The sequence below is a fragment of the Lathyrus oleraceus genome, chromosome 5 (genome assembly GCF_024323335.1).
Source record: "Lathyrus oleraceus cultivar Zhongwan6 chromosome 5, CAAS_Psat_ZW6_1.0, whole genome shotgun sequence".
Classification (NCBI taxonomy): Eukaryota; Viridiplantae; Streptophyta; class Magnoliopsida; order Fabales; family Fabaceae; genus Lathyrus; species Lathyrus oleraceus.
In genome coordinates this window covers 292,218,862-292,242,085 of record NC_066583.1, presented here as the reverse complement: position 1 = coordinate 292,242,085, position 23,224 = coordinate 292,218,862, and the positions used below count along the sequence as shown (strand labels likewise).

The window sequence follows — 23,224 nt, the reverse complement described above, 5'->3', positions numbered from 1 at the left end:
TTCTCAAATGCTTGGATATAAGTTGTCTTACTTAGCCATTCGAGCACTTGTCGTTTATTCTAAAAAAACATCAACCATATACAACCTTATTTTCATAAATATTCAAATGAAACAGAAAGTGGTCTAGAGTCTTCTATTCTCTTTCCCGATTATTAGGATACGAGTTGTCTTACTCGATCATCCGAGTATTCGTCATCCATTTAAAACACCTTAATTATTATCAAATCCTTTCTATAATTAAGGATAAAAAAGAAAGTGGTCTAGAGTCTTCTATTCCCTTTCCCGACTGTTAGGATACGAGTTGTCTTACTCGACTATCCGAGTAATCGTCATCCAACCAAAAACATCTCAACCAATCAAAACATCCAACATATTAATTCAACTTGTCACCCTCGTGTGATCAAAACTCTTTTAAAAAAGAACACTATTTAATCCTTTCTGATGCGCAAAACAAACTAATGCTTAAGCCTCCGCCGAGAGTAGACAAGCCAATGTTTAGCCTTTAGGATGCGATCTAAACAGTCGTTCATTAAAAAACACCAACCAACCGTAGTTCCCCGAACTACGATTGCTCTGATTTCCTTATTATACCATAAGGATACGTAGGCAGGAGATTGCTGTATCTTCGCGAGCACACTAATAAAAAACCTCCCCTTTCTCCTTTCCGAGGTTCTCATCCATTTCTATTCTCAATATTTATAACCCCAAAGATAACAAACAAATATAAATTAACACTCGAAATACACATTATAACTAAAAGGTTCCCGTTGAGTACAACGGACGTAAGGGGTGCTAATACCTTCCCCTTACGTAATCCACTCCCGAACCCGAATATGGTTGCGATGACCATTATTCCATTTCCTAAAGGTTTTATCGATATTTTCCTATCCCTTCATTGGGATAAATAAAGTTCGGTGGCGACTCTGTTCGAACACAATTTTTTCCGCGACCATCGCGAGGAATCGTATTTTTCGAGATGCGATAGATGGCGACTCTGCTGGGGACTAGCTCCAAGCAAAAGAGAGTGAAGCCTAACTTAGTTCAGTTAATGTATTGTGTGTTAATTTTATCTGTTTGTTATTTATTATGTTATTATTATGCTGTCATGATTATAATTACTGTGATTTATTGATTATGTCCTATTTGGGGTTCTATGGTTGGTGATACTTTGTGAGATAGACTCTCCACCCGTGTCTGAGAAAAACCATAAGATTAAGTTGGTGGTTGCGTAGTGGACGCCCACAAGGAGTCTTCCTTGTTGGGAAGAAACGAAGACCCCGCCTAGAGGAGATTCTCTTGAAATATTATTGCCCGACGAGTTTTCGTCACGATGATAGTATTCTCAAGTTGGATCAATGACTCTAGGGACCTTTTAACCCACTATATCCGGCGGTTATGTAGTATTAACCTACGAAGTTTCAGACTTGTTGGGTTAATACGAAAGCCCCAATCAGATGAGATCCCTTGGACGTATTGCTATCTTACGGTAATATTTCCAACCTCGATCTATGACTCTGAGAACCTTGTTAGAACCCTGGACTCGAGAGGCGTGTAGTAGAATCCCCATGGAGTCTTCCTTGTTGGGACAATACGAAGACCTCACCTAGACGAGATCTTCTTAAGGATATTATTGTCCAACGAGTCTTCGTCACGACAGTGACGTTCCCAAGAAATATCTGTGACTCTAGGAACCTACCAACTGTAGAGCCTACCCCTGGGGTTACATTAACTAGAGATACCCGTTATTTACCCGTTATTATGATCTATCTGAGAACACCTTGAACCTGTGATCCTAAACATGTCACTATATTCATACACATATCATTGCATTTGCATTCATCATCATACATTTCATATCATTTTTCACCAAAAAATAAATACAAAAAAAACTCATCAATCCTTCATCCATAACCTACAGTTGATTTCCCGACACTCATATCAGACTTGAAGTAGCTATTGGGAAACCATGGATCCGTTGGAGCAAAGTCATATTGCATTAAGAGGAGATGTTGACTCAATGAAAAATCAGCTAGACCAATTTGTAGAAGCTATGATAGTTTCATAAAAAAAGGAAGACATCCTCAACACTGGAAATCGTTAGACTGATTTGTTTCTATTTTTGCATTTGTAGTTTCTTTGTTGTTAAAAGCTGCTTGTGTTTAAACATTGTTTGTTTTTAATGGTAATATTGATGAAGTAATGATGCATGTTTTGAATTAATCATCTCGCATTCGCTCATTTTTCTTCTCTTATATCAAAAACAAAAAAATACATCAGTGTTTCTCCCATTCACTTTTCTTTATCATAACTTTTGTTTTAGCAAAGATTGGAGGGAGGATGATGAAAACAAAATACCCATAATTGCTGACTGTATGCTTTCGGATAAAATCCTACTGATGATGTACAGGCATTGTTTCAAATCCCCAAACATTGGAGAGATAAGGAGTTAATCCCTAGTCAACCACTTCGAGCCTGAAGTAGGAGTTTCTTTCGGGTCTAAAAAACCTTACATTAAACCTGGGGCAGGGTAGTGTTCAGTTAATCTAACTACACATTCGGATTACAAGACGAAATATCTTGTCTGAGGATCAACCACATGATATTCTTCGCACACATCCTGAAGTGTCGAAGGAACCTTGCAAAATCCAAAAGTTATGTTGGTTGTCCTCCCAATGACCATTGACTTGGCAGTCACAAATTTTCAAAAAAAGAATCAAAGAAAAGCCTGCTAAGTCGATATCCCAAAAGGAGACTTAGGCAAAAACCGGGGCAACCCCGATGGACTAAAGCTTCAAAAAGCGGTCCATGCAAAAGTTAGGGATAAAAAAAAAATCAAAGGAGGTCACGAAAACCCTCAACAAAATAAAAACAAGATTTAGTGACCACCATATCAAGAATCAAAGGGTCACCAATATCCATGAAGAGCAAAATAAAGTTTTTGTCATTTCAAGAGATCTTACACTGCTGAAATCTCGTAAGAGTAAGTGTGTGTTGAATTAATTGAACGTAGGATTGGAGATCATCATGAAGAAGGGGTGGGTTAAAATAAACTTTGAGCCTTATATCCTTTTGTTTCAATAACCATGAACCAAGCCACGTTACAACCCTCAAAAGACCTAATTGAGGTAGGGTTATTTCCGAAAGCATATTACAGCAAAGTTGCGTAAACTGACTCCTAAAGATTTGCTAATCTTCAACATCGATGTCATTACTCTCACCGTGTCTTTCACACTTTAAATTGCTAAATCAGCATTACATTTGGACTCATGGTCCACTCGTCACACATTATCACGTCATTCAAATAAATCCTTTTCAAAACTTGCATGAGTATCACATTAAAATGACCATTTCTGAACAAACAATTTTAACTGCAAGTCAGTATTTGACGTCAGGGAAATTCCAACAATAAGGAACAATCAGAGGAACTTGGACATTCGTTGGTGTTGACCCGAATCAAGAATACCTCATAATCCATGAATCAGGGGCATGACACCCAAAAACAGCAGTTGATCGGAGTATGATTACTCCAAGAATTGGTCAGTCTTAAACAGTCTCCGACATCTGTTAATAAATGTGCAAATCATTTCAAGAATCAGTTGATCCAGAGCAAATCATCTCAGGACTCTATTAACTAGGGGCAAATCACCTAGAGGTTCTGTTGGCCAGGGGCAGACCCCTTCAATGTTCAGTTACGGTGAGTTAAGTCGCTTCAACGCTCATACCGGGGCAAGCTACCTCAAGAGCACAGAAAAGTCAACCACTCCAAGAGTCGGTTAACCAAGGATAAATCCTATCATGGATCAAAATTTTGGGGCAAGCCATCTCCAAATTATGGTATAATTGCTTTCGAAATCCTTTCGAGGTAAACATCCGCAAAGACCTAACAAACTGGGGCAAGATGAGCCATATAGGAGCAGGTCCTCTCCATGTTTTCAAGCAGTTCAAGCAAAAGCTTTTTCGTAAGTCAGCAAATGCAGAGTTCAAGATGAGTGTCCGGGAATCACGCTATCACCCCATAAAATAACCTTTTGACAGACAAAAGCCTTTCTGCAAAAAAAAACCCTTCTCTTCCAATACCCGCGCAGGGGCATTTTGGAAACCTGCAAATCATTGCGTAAAGCATCCTCATGCATTAGTCATGTCGCTTTGCTCTAACATAAAACCATGCATATCATAAAATTCATCGGGTCTAACCCCATAACATGAACATGGCATCAAAAGGCCTTGAAACACAAAATTTGACACCAAAGCTCAACATCGCTTGGCCATTTTAAAGTCCAGCTCTCGTCTGGTAATTTATTTCAAAGCCCAGTTCCCGTCTGGAAAACCTTTTTAAAAAAAAACCAGTTCTCATCTGGCAACTTATTCCAAAGTCCAGTTCCCGTCTGCAACTATACCAAAAATCAGTTCTTGTACGACAAATCATTTGTCAAATACCAGTTCTCGTCTGGTAAATTATCTCTTAATACCAGTCCTCATCTGGTAGGTCACATATTTCGATACCAGTTCTCATCTGGTAGTCAATTATTTTCACCAGTTCTCGTCTGGTATCCTACTTTAAAAATCAATTCCTGTCTGACAAACAAAAACAAATTCAGTCCCATCTGACATTTCAATTATTTTCACCAGTTCGCGTCTGGTATCATATCCTTCAGGTGCTGTCCTCATTTGGCAGTTCGGTCTCCTTCACCAATTCTCATCTGGCAATTCCCATTTAAAGTCCAACCTCATTGGCAATCAAGAATTAAACCCTACAAGAACATCCAATTACCTAGTTGCATTCCCACATGCATCACACGAATCATCCATACATGTTTTTCCTACCAAACAGAAAATTAAAAAAAACACAGTCATATCAATCATCAGCATACTCATGCATAACACTCCCACAAAATGGGAATTTCAACAAAATAAAAATCATTTGCATTCATACATGCACATCTCAAATATCCCCAGCAATTGCATACTGCATACGTCTCATGCATCATCCCATGCATGGTACTCCCACCAAAAGTGGGACATCATACAAAAATCAAATATAAAATGTCAGGATCCAAGGTCCTTCATGTATATCTTAGACATTCCTCATTCTAAATGAAGTTATTACCTTGCATATGCTCGTGGGATTATATCTCAGTAAATCATTTTTTCGACTTTACGATTAATAATGATATTTCCAGGAATTTTCTTTACAATCATCGCTCCCCAAGCAGAGGTTACCCTAAATAGTCTCTTATGAGCTTTTTCCCCTGCAGAGCATTTCTAGTAAATCTCCCTCAAAAGGAGTCTTTTGAAAATAATTCCCCCAACAGACGAATATTTGAGATACTGCTTCATTTATCTGAAGAATCTCATTTCTCTGTTTGAGATACTACTTCATCAATTTGAAGAATCTCATTTGTTTTCTAGAGATACTGCTCTAAGTATCCTCGGAGAGTCTTAGATTCAATTAAGGTATCATTCCCTTGTTTGGAATATCTTAATTCTGTCATATAAGATGCTGCTTCGACTCGATACAGAGAATCTCATTTTTACTGTTTGAGATACTGCTTCATCAATATGAAGAGTCTCATTTCAGATTTTTTTAGAGATACTGCTCTAAGTATCCTCGGGGAGTCTTAGATTCAATTAAAGTATTTTTCCCTTTCTGGAATATTTTAATTCTATCATATAAGATACTGCTTCGACTCGATACAGAGAATCTCACTTTTACTATTTGAGATGCTGCTTCATCAATATGAAGAGTCTCATTTCAGATTTTTTTAGAGACACTGCTCTAATATCCTCGGAGAGTCTTAGATTCAATTAAGGTATTTTTCCCTTGCTGGAATATCATAATTCTATCATATAAGATGTTGCTTCGACTCGATACAGAGAATCTCATTTTTACTGTTTGAGATATTGCTTCATCAATATGAAGAGTCTCATTTCAGATTTTTTTAGAGATACTGCTCTAAGTATCCTCGGGGAGTCTTAGATTCAATTAAGGTATCATTCCCTTGTTTGGAATATCTTAATTCTATCATATAAGATGCTGCTTCGACTCGATACAGAGAATCTCACTTTTACTGTTTGAGATGCTGCTTCATCAATATGAAGAGTCTCATTTCAGATTTTTTTAGAGATACTGCTCTAATATCCTCGGAGAGTCTTAGATTCAATTAAGGTATTTTTCCCTTGCTGGAATATCTTAATTCTATCATATAAGATGCTGTTTCGACCCGATACAGAGAATCTCACTTTTACTGTTTGAGATGCTGCTTCATCAATATGAAGAGTCTCATATCAGATTTTTTAGAGATACTGCTCTAAAATCCTCGGAGAGTCTTAGATTCAATTAAGGTATTTTTCCCTTGTTGGAATATCTTAATTCTATCGTATAAGATGCTGCTTCGACTCGATATATAGAATCTCATTTTTTACTGTTTGAGATGCTGCTTCATCAATATGAAGAGTCTCATTTTCAGATTTTTTAGAGATACTGCTCTAATATCCTCGGAGAGTCTTAGATTCAATTAAAGTATTTTTCCCTTGCTGGAATATTTTAATTCTATCATATAAGATACTGCTTCGACTCGATACAGAGAATCTCATTTTTACTATTTGAGATGCTGCTTCATCAATATGAAGAGTCTCATTTCATATTTTTTTAGAGATACTGCTCTAATATCCTCGGAGAGTCTTAGATTCAATTAAGGTATCTTTCCCTTGCTGGAACATCTTAATTCTATCATATAAGATGCTGCTTCGACTCGATACAGAGAATCTCACTTTTACTGTTGAGATGCTGCTCCATCAATATGAAGAGTCGCATGCCAGATTTTCTTTATACTGCTCTAGCATCCTGAAAAATCTTGAGATTTAGCTAGGGAAGTCACTCCATTACTAACATATCTTGACTGTGATGTCCAAGATACTGTTCTGACGTTTCCCAGAAAGTCTTGGCTGTCTCGTTTTACCTTTTGATAACTTTTCTTACTATATTTCTCACTGCATTTTCTTTCTGCATTTCTTCCTTGCATTTCAAAAAGACAAAATTTGGGTCTTTTCATATTTAATTATCTTCCACTACGAATGTATGAAGACTGTTGTCATTCTTACCTTCTAGTTCAAGATAATGAAATAGGGGCAGCTGTCATACCCCAATTTTGTCCGGGCATATTTAATTTTTTGTAAAATCGATTCCATTTTTAATTTGCATCATATGCACAGCATGCCATGCATTTCATCATGAATAAAACCTAAAATATCAGTCAGAATAAATTTATTGAAAATACAGACAAACTGGTTAAATCATTTCTCAAGAACATGTAAAATCAGCGGGTAAAAAGTTTCAGAATAAAAATTAGAGACACCAGTATTATTAACCTACGGTTCATGTAGTTTAAACTGGTATGCCTGTTATATTTTTCAGCGACTGTTTCGGTTGCATTTTGACCCGCCTGAGTCTTTTAACCGGTGAAAATTTATTTCAGAATTTGAATAAACGCTGTATTTTTTCAATAAGTATATTTTGTGCTGATCATTTTAGTATGTCTGGTTTAATTTTTCGAGCAAATTCACATCCGACTTCTATTTATATTCAATCCTGTTATTTCTTTGTTTTAATTTCCAAATTAGAGATTTGTTTTATTATTATCATTTTCTAAATTAAATTAATCCCTAAGATTTTTTAATGAATTTTCTTTTAAAAAGAAAAGTAAAATAAAGTTAAAAGAAAACCTTTTCCTCTTTTTCTAACACGTCACCCACACTCAGACTCTTTCTTGACACGCCACCTACCTACACTCTCCAACGTCTCACTCACCTCACATTAACACGTTTCCTCCCTCAGACTGATTCACTCACCTTTCCACGTTACCTCACATCCCTCACGTGCCTCTCTCCTCTCTCTGCTGATAAAAAAGGAAAACCAAAACAAACTTAAAAAAAGGACTTTTTCCTTTTCCCAAATTGTCACCCATTTCAATATATACTCTCTCTGTAAAAAGAAAAAAACACCACCGCCAACACCGCATCACCCTTCCTTCACAAACCAAACACCTCCTTTCGCCGCTCACCGTAACACCCTCCACTCACCGTTACCGCTCCTCAACCATCACCAACATCCGCCGGAAATCTCCACACAACGACCCTCCATTTCAACTTCCGGCGACCTCTCCAACATCCGACGACAACCTCCGCCATCTCAACCGCCGACATTTTTCCTTCGTCCAAGCTTACGACTTCAAACCGCCTTCCTCAACTCTCCGGCCTCTGTGCCACTAAAAAACCTCTCACCGAATTGTTTGTTTTCTCCAAACTTTCCGTGAACACGCAGAATCCACCGGATCTAATTCTTGAAAAGCTGTTAACAACCGGAAAGACGAGAAATTGATTTTTAGGTGGTTTGTGTTGTTGTTGTAATGTCTTTGAGTTGATTTAGGAAATGAGGCAAACCAACATCATGCTATCCCCTTTTTCCGTTTTGAATAAGCAGGAAGGGTACAAGAGACTTTGTGGTTAAGAAGGAGAAAAAATATATGTGTTCATACACGCTCTGTCATAGAATTTGTTGGAATTCTGATTTTAAATTGCTGTTTATGTTTTCATTGTTTTTCCAAGATTTGGATTGTTTAATAGGTTACTGCGAATGCACCGGTTCGGTAGACATTGTGGGGACACCAAGTTGTGGGCATCACTGAACTCAACTTTGCATTTCCGTATTCGGTAAATTCTGAACCAAAATTCTATTTTCTTACGGGATAATTTGTATTTGATTTGGGTAGGAAGCTGTTACTTCCTGTTGGTTGCGTAACCGACAAATGTTTTTACCTGCGTATTAAACATAATCCCCTTTCTTCTTCTTTCATTTTGAATTCCTTAATTAGCATTGGTTATGAACGTCGCCTGTTTGTTTATACAAATTTGGTCAGTTTTGAATATTAAATTGTGACTATGTTATTAGGTAATCAATTGTAATGGTAGTATTTAATTTCTTGTGAAATATTGTGTTCAACCTGTGTTTTGCTGCACACATTAATGGTATGATTGCTACAGGGTCTCATTTAGCCATGCCTTTTGGAATATTACGGTTGCTTGCGGTAATCATTCGATACATGATATAATTGTGGTAGCCTAGATTTTCTTTTAACAGGATAACATGATGTAATTATGGTAGCCTAGATTTTCTTTTAACAGGATAACATGATGTACACACTGCACATAAATTGAAATCCGTGGAATTGGTTAATTAGTATTAAAATTAATTAATTAGTTAAATTTTGGTTAATTAATTAATTGCGATTAATCTCTTCTAATTATAATTAGAATTAATTAATTAGTTAAATTTTGATTAATTAGTTAATTGCGATTAATCTCTTCTAATTATAATTAGAATTAATTAATTAGTTAAATTTTGATTAATTAGTTAATTGCGATTAATCCCTTCTAATTATAATTAAAATTAATTAAATTATTTAATTTTAATCAACTTGATTATTTGATTTAATTGAATAATTTTGGTAATTAATTTCAATTAACTTAATTAATCGATTTAAACCTAAAAAAAGTTTTCGATAATTACGAATGGGTCGTTTTCTCATATTATCACAATTTCACACTCATTTACAAAAATCACTTCAATTTATTCACAAATTTAAAACCTCGATCCAACATGAAGTAATCTTTATTAAAATTAAGTGAAAATACTTGATCACAATTAAATACCATTTTATTTGGAAATGAAAAGGGGGGATGGTTTTGAGTTTTCAACTCCTCTCCTCGATTATTTGAATACGAGTTTTCTTACTCGGTTAGTCAAATAGTCGTCATGTCTAATCCACTTAAGCAAATCAAAACATTCTTACAATAATAAGAAATGAAAAGGGAGATAACTTTGAGTCTTCAATTTTTTCTCCTCGACTATTTGAATACAATTTCTTTTACTTGGTTAGCCAATAATTGTCGTTCCTTTACAAACTTCTAAACCAAAACAAATCAAACTATTTCATAATAACGAAATGAAAAAGGAGATGACTTTGAGTCTTCAACTTCTCTCCTCAATTGTTTGGATACGAGTTCTCTTACTCGGTCATTCGAACAATTGTCATTTTCCACCAACTTATACCGTAAGTTAAATGATTGTCGTTCTTCTACAAACTTCCAAACCCCGATTAAATCCAAATATTTTTCACAGTAAGCCAAATGAAAAGGGAATTGATTTTGAGTTTTCAACTTCACTCCCCAATTGTTTGATTATGAGTTCTCTTACTCGGTCAGTCGAACAGTTGTCATTTTTTACAAACATACAACTTAATCAAATCATTTTCATAACAAACTGTACGAAAAGGGAGATGGTCTTGAGTTTTCAACTCCTCTTCTCAAATGCTTGGATATAAGTTGTCTTACTTAGCCATTCGAGCACTTATCGTTTATTCTAAAAAAACATCAACCATATACAACCTTATTTTCATAAATATTCAAATGAAACAGAAAGTGGTCTAGAGTCTTCTATTCTCTTTCCCGATTATTAGGATACGAGTTGTCTTACTCGATCATCCGAGTATTCGTCATCCATTTAAAACACCTTAATTATTATCAAATCCTTTCTATAATTAAGGATGAAAAAGAAAGTGGTCTAGAGTCTTCTATTCCCTTTCCCGACTGTTAGGATACGAGTTGTCTTACTCGACTATCCGAGTAATCGTCATCCAACCAAAAACATCTCAACCAATCAAAACATCCAACATATTAATTCAACTTGTCACCCTCGTGTGATCAAAACTCTTTTAAAAAAGAACACTATTTAATCCTTTCTGATGCGCAAAACAAACTAATGCTTAAGCCTCCGCCGAGAGTAGACAAGCCAACGTTTAGCCTTTAGGATGCGATCTAAACAGTCGTTCATTAAAAAACACCAACCAACCGTAGTTCCCCGAACTACGATTGCTCTGATTTCCTTATTATACCATAAGGATACGTAGGCAGGAGATTGCTGTATCTTCGCGAGCACACTAAAAAAAAACCTCCCCTTTCTCCTTTCCGAGGTTCTCATCCATTTCTATTCTCAATATTTATAACCCCAAAGATAACAAACAAATATAAATTAACACTCGAAATACACATTATAACTAAAAGGTTCCCGTTGAGTACAACGGACGTAAGGGGTGCTAATACCTTCCCCTTACGTAATCCACTCCCGAACCCGAATATGGTTGCGATGACCATTATTCCATTTCCTAAAGGTTTTATCGATATTTTCCTATCCCTTCATTGGGATAAATAAAGTTCGGTGGCGACTCTGTTCGAACACAATTTTTTCCGCGACCATCGCGAGGAATCGTATTTTTCGAGATGCGATAAATCCTTAATCAATGAAATATGACCATGAATCTTCCAAACACATGAACCAACCATAATGGACCAGATGAATCAGATGTACCTCAAACTTAGATGCACACATAAATGAATGATAAGGCCATAACTGTAAATTATTGTTTTAAGGATTGAATGACCTTGATGATGCTTACACCCAACACCAAAGAATTAGGGTTTTCATTATGCTCCACGGTAAAGATAACCCAAATAGAGGGTTCACCAATCCAAACATGCCATGGAAGACCCCTATCTTAGGACTCAACCACTCTTCAATGTTTTGTGTGATCAAGACCCTTGAATCCATGATTTTGTGTTTCTTAATGAAAATGGAATATACTATGATGCATGAATATGTAGATGAGATGAATGCTTATTAGGATATGCAAATGATTAGGATTAGTGATCTAGATGATCATTGTGAAGGGTATGGTGAATTTTGGGGTATGACAATGCTCATCCTCGCCATCCATCACCTTTCGAGCGTCCGTCATACACATGCACATACTGGGATCCAACCGTCACGTTCTCGAGTTTGCGCCATTGAAAAAAAACCACATTAATAAAATTTATAGAAATTATTCAAACCGGATGTCTATTATCAAAGATAATCGATGGCTAAAAATTTGGCCGCCTTAGATAACTATGAGGTAAGTGATCTGATAGTTTATTTTTTTTCCACTGAATAACTTGTATGTAAGTTCTCCGAAGAGTAATTTTGAATCATAATATCATAGAACTTGCTCTCAAAACTTCCGATGTTACAATGTATGTATCAAATAACTTTGAGGTAAAATTTCTAGTGACTTTTTTTATATCAAATAACTAAAGAGAAATACTTTCAATTTTATATCTGTGGACCGAATAATTTGGATTGAAGAGTTCTGATATGTAACAATTTTTTAGCTGTATTACCGACTTGGAAGACATCAAAATAAAAGAAGGAAAAAAAGTTAAAATTTAAAACAAATAAAGTATTTATACATATACATTTTAGTCAAATCTTGAGAGATAAATGTTTGGATATAGGAAAAATCTAATCCGGAGCTATACCATTATTTTGGGCCTAACATGCATATAAGAGCCCAACAACATCAAGCCAAACCAATAACCCATTTCTATCATCACTATATCCTCCTTCGCCACACTCTGAAAAACCAACTAAACCCTCATTTCACACTTCAATTCATCACCAAACAGAAACAAAATCAAAACCAGTTATCCTCTGCGATTCACAGAAGAAAACACAGAGCAAAAACCTAACATCAATGGCTCCGAATTTGGAATGTCGCATGTACGAGGCACGGTACCCAGAAGTAGACATGGCAGTGATGATACAGGTCAAGAACATAGCCGACATGGGTGCTTACGTTTCACTCCTCGAATACAACAACATCGAGGGTATGATTCTGTTCTCTGAACTCTCTCGCCGTCGAATTCGTAGTGTCAGTAGTCTCATCAAGGTGGGTAGAATTGAACCGGTGATGGTTCTTCGTGTTGATAAGGAAAAGGGTTACATCGATCTCAGTAAACGTAGGGTTTCTGAAGAAGATATTCAAGCTTGTGAAGAAAGGTATAATAAGAGTAAACTTGTTCACTCTATTATGCGTCATGTTGCTGAAACCTTGAACCTCGATTTAGAGGTAACCCTAATAAAACCCCTAATTTTTTTTCTTATATTTTTTTGCTTGTATTTTGATTCTGTTGATTGGATATATATTGGGTTTTTGTAGGACCTTTATATTCACATTGCTTGGCCTTTGTACCGCAAATATGGACATGCCTTTGAGGTAAACATTTTCATCACACTCTTTCATGGTTCCTTGATTACAAGTGTCTGTGTATAAGCTACTGCATTTTGATAGCATAAATTGAAATTAAGTTAATCTTTTTTAATAAGCTATCCTAGAGAGCTTATGAAATAAGCTAGGACATGCCATAAGTTTTTTCTATAAGCTTTCCTAAGCTCTATCAAAATTGCTTATATTGGAATATAACCTTGAATGAGTCTATACAATGAGAACTTTATCTCATGGACTTTGTTTGATGCAGGCGTTCAAAATAGTTGTGACTGATCCTGATACAGTTTTGAGCAGTCTTATGCGGGAAATTAAGGAAGTTGGTCCTGATGGACAAGAGGTGACCAAGGTGGTACCTGCTGTTTCTGAAGAAGTGAAGGATTCTCTAGTGAAGAACATTCGAAGACGAATGACTCCTCAGCCATTGAAAATCAGGGCGGATATTGAAATGAAATGTTTTCAGTTTGATGGAGTTATTCACATTAAGGTCTTAATCATTTATGTTATGCGGTTGTTATTTTCATTTGAGTTATTGGCTATTGCTTATCTTTTAGCGTTTTATCATGCTTTATAATTATTTGGTTTTGCAGGAGGCAATGCGGAAGGCTGAAGCTGCTGGAAATGAGGACTGTCCTGTGAAAATTAAACTTGTTGCTCCCCCACTTTATGTGCTTACCACTCAGACTCTTGACAAGGTTGGTGCAATGTTCATTTAAACTTTGCTTTCATAATTGCTTTTGGACTGAGTTTACTGCACATTTGGATTTTGAGGCTATCAAGATTATGTTTATAGATCTATGAATTTTCTAGGGATGTTTGTGTTATTGGATTGGATTGTGGGGGTATTTTCATTGTAAAACTAGGTCAGCTGTTGTTTTTCCCTATTATGATTGCCATAAAAGCCATTGTAATGTTGACTACCTAAACCTTTTGTTGACTGCAAAAAGGTGAATCAAACCGATTCTGGTTTATCCGGTTATCCTGAACTGAAACAAACCATGCGCAACTGGCTTAAAAAACATAACCTTCTGGTTTCAACCAAATTTTTTCTGTGTATGAATTTAACATCTACTATGAACCAAGCTGTTTCTTTGATTCAAAATATAGTTTTAGATGTTCTTGTTGAAGTTTATGGGTTTTAAATAAAGTAAGGATACATAGACTCAAGCCTAATTAAATAGGTTGAATAATGATATGATATTGCAGCCTAGGGTCATTTGCTTAAGAGTTCAAAAACTAGTTCACAAGATTAACACCTACGACTCCAACTAAGCTTTTAGACTCACCTTGGTTCCCAGCACACTGCAAAAAAAACAACAACTGAACTCATATTTTGTCATTTAGAACCTAGCATAGCAGTAATTGTATCAGCAAGTTATACAGTATCAAGGAAAACTAATGATCTTCCTACAACTAATTAATGCTCTTGAGAAGAAACTCATTGGGATTGGGACTGCACTTTGGGAATAAATCCGATTTACTACTAGTATTCTACATACTTAGTTCAATCACTAGCTAGCTATGCTATTTGAGTTGTGGCCAACCTTGAATGGCCAGCTTTCATAACTCACTATTAAATGCTGTGTTGAGGTTTATATCAGGGATAGATTAAAAAAGCTTACCTGAGGGAATGATGAAGTCGTTTGGGTCAAGAACAAATTTTTTGCAAGCAAGTGAAAACAGAGTGAAGCATCCATTCATAGGTTCTAGATGAATAGTGAGAAGTGCAAATGAGTGCACAGACGGATTGAGTTGGAGATATTAACTGTAGTCATTAGCATTTCAGTTTAATGAAATGTGCATACATAAATCCAGTTCGGCTAGTGAGCTGTTTCAAAAGTTCAGTTTATAAAGGATAGGTTCGGTTCATTTCCTGATTCACTGCAGTTCTAAATAGTTTGTTTTAACAGTCCTAAAAAAATTCGCTCCTAAACATGTATTGTAAAATTTTCTTTATGTTACTTCTCCTTGTTTAAGCAATTCATAGCTTGTTACAATCTTGACAGGAGCAAGGAATATTGGTTCTCAACAATGCCATTACCTGCTGCACTGAATCAATAGAAAAACACAAGGGTAAACTTCTGGTGAAGGAGGCAGCCAGAGCGGTGAGTGTCACATTCTCTCTATATCCTTTATCTTTTTTATTTTTTGAATGGTGGGAATGAGGATTGACATTGCATTGTGATTTAGGTGAGTGAACGTGATGATAAACTGCTTGCTGAGCATATGGCTAAGCTACGCCAAGACAACGAAGAGGTCAGTGGCGATGAAGACAGTGAAGAGGAAGAAGATACTGGAATGGGTGCGGTTGATGTGGACAATGGTAATGCGATAACTGAGTGAGAAATAGCAAGGCTTTACTAATTTTGTTCTATAGTATTCTTTTTGATCTCTTTGATTGTGGTTGTATTATACAAACTCGGAATTTCTCGAAGAGGGCGTTCAATCCAAACTTAGGAGTGTATGTGGTTCAAAACGCCACCATAACTCCCTCCCTTGTTGCTTGCAATTTATGATGAGATATTAGTTGAACACAGTGCACTCAAATAACACCTGCAATTCTTGTGATTTTAATTTTCCACAGATAAATTGTTTACTTTTCATATTTTAAATTAATTTACTATGAATTGTCCATGGTATATTATGACTAAGCTTGTGATTATTAAATCGGTTGAGGTTCGAGTCATATTGATACCATTTCCATGTGTAAAGGTTGCCATCAAACTTGGAAAATGTTCTAGCAATCTCACTGTTATCTACTGTCTCAGTATTACCGTCCAAAAAATCGTCATTTTATACTTTTGGAAAGAAGGAAAAAAAACATTTTCATGCGTTCGAGTATAATACATTTGTTTGGGTGATTTATATGAAATGTAGTTTTTTCTTACAGCCATATGAAATGGAATTAAGGTATCAATTTTATGACACTTTTATAAGATATAAAAATGTATTTAATAATTAAAATTCGCATCTTACATTGAGATAGGTAACACCTAAAGTTCTTATGACTTCAATTTTTCGAAAGATAATTGTCTTGAAAAAAGATTATTACCAATCTACTAAAGATTATCACCAATTTTTATTTTAGATTTTCAAAGTATTTATAAAGATGAAGAAGGGATGCATTAGCCTAAAACATATTTTTACTTGGCCAAAAGTTTTTTTATTAATCTAAAGTAAAATTTAAATATTATATTTGATTATATTAATCAATAAATTAAATCTTTGTTATTAATCAATAAATCATATTTTTAATTATTATTTTATCTTGAGTATGATACAATAGCCAATTTTTGTAAAAAAATGGTTGTTAAAAAATCTTTTATTTTATAAAAATATTTAAAAATGACTTACTTTGTAATAATAAAAGTTTTCCTTTTAAAAATAATATATAAAAGATTATAAAATAAAATAAAATAAAATAATAATAAAGCATTTATGTAAAAAAAACTTTATAATTAGTGGATGAAAATCAAATAGATTGAATTGAATTACTTAAGAATTATATTTTGCAATTGAATAAATTGTGAATAAGTGGATGAAATTGGTAGTAGTAAATATATTATAGAAGTGCAGAAAAGTTAAGATCTACATAATATATGAAATATATTAGAGTATATTTTTGGTGGCTATGGCTCCTTATGAGAGTATTTTCCAACATAGTGGCAGCCATGCATAATAGTTTAATCTAATGTATTTGTGTTACCTTGAACAATTCCCATTACCGTAACCTTCTGCCTTTTCTAACTAACACAAACTCACTGAGATCCCAAGATTTTCAGTCCTTTAATCAAATCAAGAATGTCAAATTTAGTTGAATCTCTCCTCAAAGAAAGAAAGTATCCATTCATTTTCACCTTCTCTGCCTTACTTATTTGGTTCATGATCCTCCTCTACGCCAACACCACCACCTTCACAACCTCTGATCCAAAGGCCTTCTACCCTGATGTCAAAGTGCAGCAACCACTAGACCAACATCAACATGACCCTCCACCTCCACCTCCACTAATCCAAGATTCAAAAGATCGTCAAGAACTGCCACCAAAGCGACACGAAGGACTGCTCCATTGGGAAAAGGCATTTGACGCGAATAATTTTTCTGTTGATCTGAATATAAAGTGGAGGCTTTGTAATGGTGTTATCGCGGTAGATTATATACCGTGTTTGGATAATATGAAAGTCATTAAGGCTCTAAGGACAAGGAGGCACATGGAGCACAGGGAACGGCATTGTCCCAAGTCTATTTCTCGCTGTTTGTTACCTCTTCCCAAAGGGTATAAAGTCCCGGTTGCATGGCCTAAGAGTAGGGACATGGTGAGATTGATACTTTGGTAAGAAACTTTCGGGTTTCTATCTTTTGTTTTCATATCATGATCACTAAATTGTATGTATGTTCAGTTTCTTGATCTATACTGAACTGACACTAACAAAGATATCACACACACAACAGTGATAATAAAATGAAACTATTTTCATAGTGTTCTTTATGAAATGTACTTATGGTTTTGGATTGTTTATAGATTTGGTATAATAATGTACCTCATCCAAAGCTTGTTGAATACAAGAAGGAACAAAATTGGGTGGTGAAGTCGGGTGAATATCTTGTATTTCCGGGAGGTGGTACTCAATTCAAAGATGGAGTTAACCATTATATTAATTTCATACAGAAGGTAAGGCTTCTCATAATTTATGCTTATCATGCTTTATGATTTTCTCCTAAACTTGTCTTGTTTTATGGTAGACACTACCAGCAATCCAATGGGGAAAGAATATCAGAGTTGTGCTTGATGCTGGTTGTGGAGTTGCCAGCTTTGGCGGCTATCTTCTCGACAAGAATGTTATTACCATGTCATTTGCACCAAAGGATGAACATGAAGCTCAGATACAATTCGCTTTGGAACGAGGCATTCCAGCTACTCTTTCTGTCATCGGAACACAAAAGTTGACGTTTCCCGATAATGGATTCGATTTGATCCATTGCGCACGTTGTAGGGTGCACTGGGATGCCGATGGTACTTATCACTAAGCCGACACCTCATGAACAACCTTACGTATTCTATAAATTACATGATCTTTTAAAAACAATTGTTCACAAAGTTTGTTTATTACTTTAGGTGGGAAGCCATTATTCGAACTCAATAGGATTCTTAGGCCTGGTGGTTTCTTTGCATGGTCAGCTACACCAGTTTATCGCGACGATGAAAGAGATCAGAAAGTATGGAATGGTTTGTCTCTCATTCTTCTTCTTCTTCATGAAAAGTTATTAATTTGTCTCTCTTTCTAATACTAAATGTTGTCGTTGTCTTGGTATATTTTGCAGCTATGGTGAGAGTAACAAAAGAAATGTGTTGGACTGTTGTGGCGAAGACTTTCGATTCATCTGGAATCGGACTTGTTATATACCAGAAGCCGACCTCATCTTCCTGCTACAAGAAACGCAAAAAGAACAATCCTCCCATATGTAAAAGTAGCGATATAAAACAAATTTCATGGTATAAGCATATTTTGGTTGTGTTTATGTTACTTGTATGTTTCTACAAACTGCGAAGTGCGAACTTAATTGAATTGCTTACATCATTATATTTATAAGGTATACCAAATTGAGTAGTTGCCTTATTCCTCTTCCCGTGGATGGTGCGGCGAGATGGCCTGCGTCGTGGCCTAATAGGCTTACAAGTTTACCTCCTAGCTTATCTTCTGAATCAGACGCCGGTGACATGTTCGACAAGGATACTAAACACTGGTCTAGAATAGTTTCAGACATTTATATGGAAGCTCCTATAAATTGGTCAAGTGTTCGAAACATAATGGACATGAATGCTGGTTATGGAGGGTAGAATATATTACACTTTTCTACTATAATCATTAACTAGTGCTCTTTCTTTTTGAATTGATACAAATCATGTTGCTTTTCAGATTCGCTGCAGCTCTTATTGATCTACCAATTTGGGTGATGAATGTAGTGCCGGTCAATACGCCGGATACTCTTACTGTCATATTCGACAGAGGATTAATAGGAATCTATCATGATTGGTGTGAATCCTTGAATACGTATCCTCGTACGTATGATCTTCTTCATTCGAGCTTTTTCTTCAAAAACTTTGGTCAAAGGTACTTATCAGTTGAATAGTCGTTGCTACCAATAACTGAACACAACTATAAACCGTAACTAACAAGATTGTTTCGATGTTTTTCAGATGTGACATTGTAGATGTGGTTGGGGAGATAGATCGCATATTGAGACCAGATGGATATGTTTTGGTACAGGATTCAATGGAAGCAATTAGAAAATTGGGTTCAGTATTGCATTCACTTCATTGGTCTGTAACATTGTATCAAAATCAGTTTCTTGTTGGTAGGAAGAGCTTTTGGCGTCCAAAGCCATAGAAACTGAATGATGAACAGGATTGAATATTGCTTGTCATATTCTTAGATAAAAAGTTGTTGGGTTGCTCATTCATTATGAGGTTAATTGCTAGTAGCTGCTAACATTTGCCGTAGAAAAGTTGAGGTGTGGAAGATAAAACTGTTTTTAATAAAAAACAGTGTTTAATAGCTTTTTTAAACATTTTCAAAACAAAAAGAAGGCTTTTTTTAACACCTTTCTGCATATGAAATTTAAGGTAGGCATTTTGAGGTTTTACGCCTAATTCCGAGATATAGCTCAAGACCACAATTATACAGTTATTCTTGTTAAATCTGAATCTTAACCGGTTATTCTTGTTAAAAAAAGGCTTTTTTCAACTACTGTTTTTAACTAAAGACAGTGTAGCATATTGAGAAAAGTTGATTTTGAATTGAAAGGTGGTTATAAAAATAGTGTTTATCAAAGCAAATTTAGCATGTTTGAGTGTTTAGAAAAGCAAGTATAAGTAATTTTGTTAAAGAGTGTGGTTGTAATTGGTCCATTCCAACTCCTGTTGCATCGTAACAAAGTGCAGAATAAGATGCTGGATTGTTGTTTTATTGTAGCATATAATTAACATTAAGTTAATAAGATGCTGGATTGTTGTTTTATTGTAGCATATAATTAACATTAAGTTAATTTGAAGTGGATGAGTTATATAACGAAACAAAACATCCAAGCAAGTGTTGATTCAGTTTTGCGTTTTGGTAATAATGAATGTTATGTGACCATTAATTGATGCTAATATGAAGCAGTCAGTAGGGGATGGTAATAGGAACAAGTGAAGCAGAGTCAGTAACAAAAATTCAAAGTTTGTTGTGGAAACTAGCAAGTCATTTTCTTGTAATAATATAATAAGGGAAAAGGAAATTGTTGTAAGTTGAAGTTCAAAATGGAGCCAGGCAAGTTTAAGTCCCACATCGGGGAGGCAAATAAGAAACAGAGGAAATATGCAATAAAAACAGAAGCAAGCTAAGGGAATAAGCATACCTTTCTCGGCCTTTTGGCTAAGATCAAGTGTAGTATCTGTTCTTATCAGTTTAATATCTGATATGTGGGCCAATGGTCCACACGATATTAAATTTATTTCTTGAGGGGAAGAGGCCACCACAGTAGCTTGCTATTGGGTCTCTTGCGTGTCGCTTTTGCGTTGCACTAAAGCAATTGCTGGCGCACCCCACCAAATCTAAACCAATCTTTTTTAACTTAGTTGCATTGTAATTCTCTTTCTCCAATTAAAATTAATTACCTAATATTTCTTTATTTAATTTAATTCAGATTATTGTTCTTTTTATCTATAGTCAAATTTTATCTCTAAAATTATAATTAACTAGTAAAATCAGACAAATCTTACACTTGTTGTCAATTTTGAAATTGTAAGATGTGGGACTAGTATGTTGCGAATTTGCAATTTCATGGGAGATAAAACTTCTATTATAATAGAAAATAGAAACATGATATTCTTATGGGATATTTGCAATTTCATGGGAGATAAAACTTCTATTATAGTAGAAAATAGAAACCCGATATTGTTATGGGATGAGACGTTTTATTCTTCATTCTCTCTCTCTCTCTCCTCACTTAAAGTTCCTCACGCACTAATAAATTGGTATCAGAGCTCCGGTTAGTTTCTTGATCGTGTTCTCAAGAAACACACGTCAGTGATCGTGTTTCCGAGATTGTGGGTTATTAATCGTGTTTGCTTCAAAGATAAATGGTAACAACGACATTCCAAATTCTCTAGATAGGTAGATTTTGGTTTCTTGACAAATAAGTCTTTGAGCAAAGCTTGGTAAATATAATTGTAGAGGCTGAAATCTCTAAAAAAACTTTACGACAAGATATGCATTTTGAACACTTTGCAGTTGAGGAACTAATTGTTGAAATTTCTTCTTGAGCTCTAGAGGAAAAGTCCATTGAAGAGTAAATACTTGATGAAAGATATCCAACGATAATAGCTCTTATTGAAGCCACAAAGATGATGATAATAGTGACAAAAAGCATAAACTCTCACTCAAACAAGACGAAAAGAAAATTCTAGGATGAATGAAAGAGAGAAGAGAGCGTACCTTATTTAACTTTATCTAAAAGTGTTTTAAATATAATTTGAAAAAGAAATATCATAATTGATTAGAGGAATTTGATCCAAATATATTTGATTTGAGAAGCTTTCCAAATTTAGCCTTTTAATCGATTAAAAGTCCTTGTTAATCGATAAAATATTCATGGAGATTTGAATTCTTCACTAATTATGATTTTGAATAGATTTGATGAAGATTTTCTTGAGGATGTGATTTCTTAGTCGATTGATTTTGTCTTTACAACACTAGATTTTAAGAACATTTAATCTTTAAATGATTAGCCATATTTATTTAATCGATTAAATGAGGATATTGCAGCTTCCTTGGTCCGTTTTGGCCTTGATATTTATTTGTAAGTAGCTTTGAAACAAACATCTCCTTCTTCATCTAATTTCTTTGATGATCTTCTAGATGATACTTCATGTGAATCCTCTAATGAATTTTCAGATGAGGCTTTGAATAAATATTTGAATGAATCTTTAGTTGATAAATGTGTTGTTACTGCTTCGTTATCCGATGCTACAAAGTTTTCGTATGTTAGAATGAAATATTGATATAAATATTCTCCGAATGATATTCTTAGTGATGATTCTTCAAAAAGTTCTTCCTAATGATGATTCCTCAAAAAATATTTCTGATGATGATTCCTCAAAAGACCCTTTACACAAAGTGATAGTTGTGACATTCATGTTTTAATTTGCTAGTTAGAGTCTCACGTGGATCACTAATGTTTCATGTGGATTGATGAGTTGACAATATCTTGACTATTGTTAACTTTTAAATGGACGACAAAGATTCATTACTTAATTGTTTCATCAAATTGGTCCTAAATAAAAAAAAATAGTTTATCCCTCAATTTCCAGCAAAAATGAGGTAATAGGTTATAAAAAACTTTTAAAAAAATTTGAAAGGTGATAAAATGTAGTTCCTGAGATTCAAAGTCGTGTTCTCTAAATACTTTATCCATCGGTTTCTAGCTCAATCGTGGTAATATGTTATAATTTTTTATAAATAAAATTAAAAGGTGTTAAAATATAGTTTTTTTTATAGATGTATATTCATGTAATATGTTATAGTTTTTTATAGGTGTTAAAATACTTTATTCATGAAAACTATATTGTTACCATCAAATGATAGATGTATATTCATGAAAACTATATTGTTACCATCAAATGATAGATGTGTATTCATGAAAACAATATTGTTACCATCAAATGATAGATGTGTATTCATGAAAACTATATTGTTAAAAAAATAAGTTTTTGAAGCCATCATATTACATCTAAGATGATTAGTCATATAACAAAGGTTAGACTCTGATGTCACGTGTTGACTAAGTGACTCCAAACACAGGGGGGGGGGGGATTGTGTTGATTGAAAAATAAAGTTCAACTGTAAAAAAATTTAAGTTAGTTTTATAAAGCAAAAACATATTAAAGAGTGGAATATTTAAATCGAAGAATATTCGAGAGATTAAGAGAAGGAAATGCCACTGAAATAAATAAAGAGTATAAAGATAGAGGGAAAAGGGAAGAGATAAATGCACAATAAATTGATACAGATTTGACTTGACCACTTGGCCT

At 34.8% G+C, this 23,224-nt stretch overlaps 2 protein-coding genes and 1 non-coding gene across 4 annotated transcripts in view; all 3 read left to right on the top strand.

Moving 5' to 3' along the window:
- LOC127084005 (eukaryotic translation initiation factor 2 subunit alpha homolog) overlaps nucleotides 1–15,728 on the top strand; it is a 99,406-nt gene extending 83,678 nt beyond the window's left edge. Inside the window, exons 2-7 of one of the 2 annotated variants that reach the window (XM_051024377.1) lie at nucleotides 12,615–12,998; nucleotides 13,089–13,145; nucleotides 13,408–13,641; nucleotides 13,745–13,849; nucleotides 15,161–15,259; nucleotides 15,345–15,728. In XM_051024377.1, the coding sequence (XP_050880334.1) occupies nucleotides 12,624–12,998; nucleotides 13,089–13,145; nucleotides 13,408–13,641; nucleotides 13,745–13,849; nucleotides 15,161–15,259; nucleotides 15,345–15,497 (1,023 nt within the window). In that variant the 5' untranslated portion in view covers nucleotides 12,615–12,623 and the 3' untranslated portion in view covers nucleotides 15,498–15,728. Of the gene's footprint in view, nucleotides 1–12,466; nucleotides 12,999–13,088; nucleotides 13,146–13,407; nucleotides 13,642–13,744; nucleotides 13,850–15,160; nucleotides 15,260–15,344 lie in introns of those variants that run through there. The other variant, XM_051024376.1, reaches the window with a different exon arrangement.
- Nucleotides 15,729–16,690: 962 nt separating this feature from the next.
- On the top strand, nucleotides 16,691–19,611 carry LOC127088184 (probable methyltransferase PMT23). Its single transcript, XM_051029103.1, has 8 exons — nucleotides 16,691–17,468; nucleotides 17,675–17,824; nucleotides 17,896–18,166; nucleotides 18,269–18,379; nucleotides 18,475–18,646; nucleotides 18,745–18,987; nucleotides 19,071–19,265; nucleotides 19,352–19,611. Exons 1-8 carry the CDS (start codon nucleotides 16,956–16,958, stop codon nucleotides 19,539–19,541), a joined length of 1,845 nt encoding a protein of 614 aa, XP_050885060.1. The 5' UTR covers nucleotides 16,691–16,955; the 3' UTR covers nucleotides 19,542–19,611.
- A 935-nt stretch (nucleotides 19,612–20,546) lies between these two features.
- LOC127090042 (U2 spliceosomal RNA) lies at nucleotides 20,547–20,741 on the top strand. Its single transcript, XR_007791578.1, has one exon. It is a non-coding gene; the product is annotated as a U2 spliceosomal RNA (small nuclear RNA).
- Nucleotides 20,742–23,224: the final 2,483 nt, after the last annotated feature.

Coding starts and splice junctions, on each gene's coding strand:
- LOC127088184 (XM_051029103.1), top strand. CDS start 16,956: ATGTCAAATTTAGTTGAATCTCTCCTCAAAGAAAGAAAGTATCCATTC. Junction 17,469..17,674: donor GGCCTAAGAGTAGGGACATG/GTGAGATTGATA, acceptor GATTGTTTATAG/ATTTGGTATAATAATGTACC. Junction 18,647..18,744: donor GATATAAAACAAATTTCATG/GTATAAGCATAT, acceptor TATATTTATAAG/GTATACCAAATTGAGTAGTT.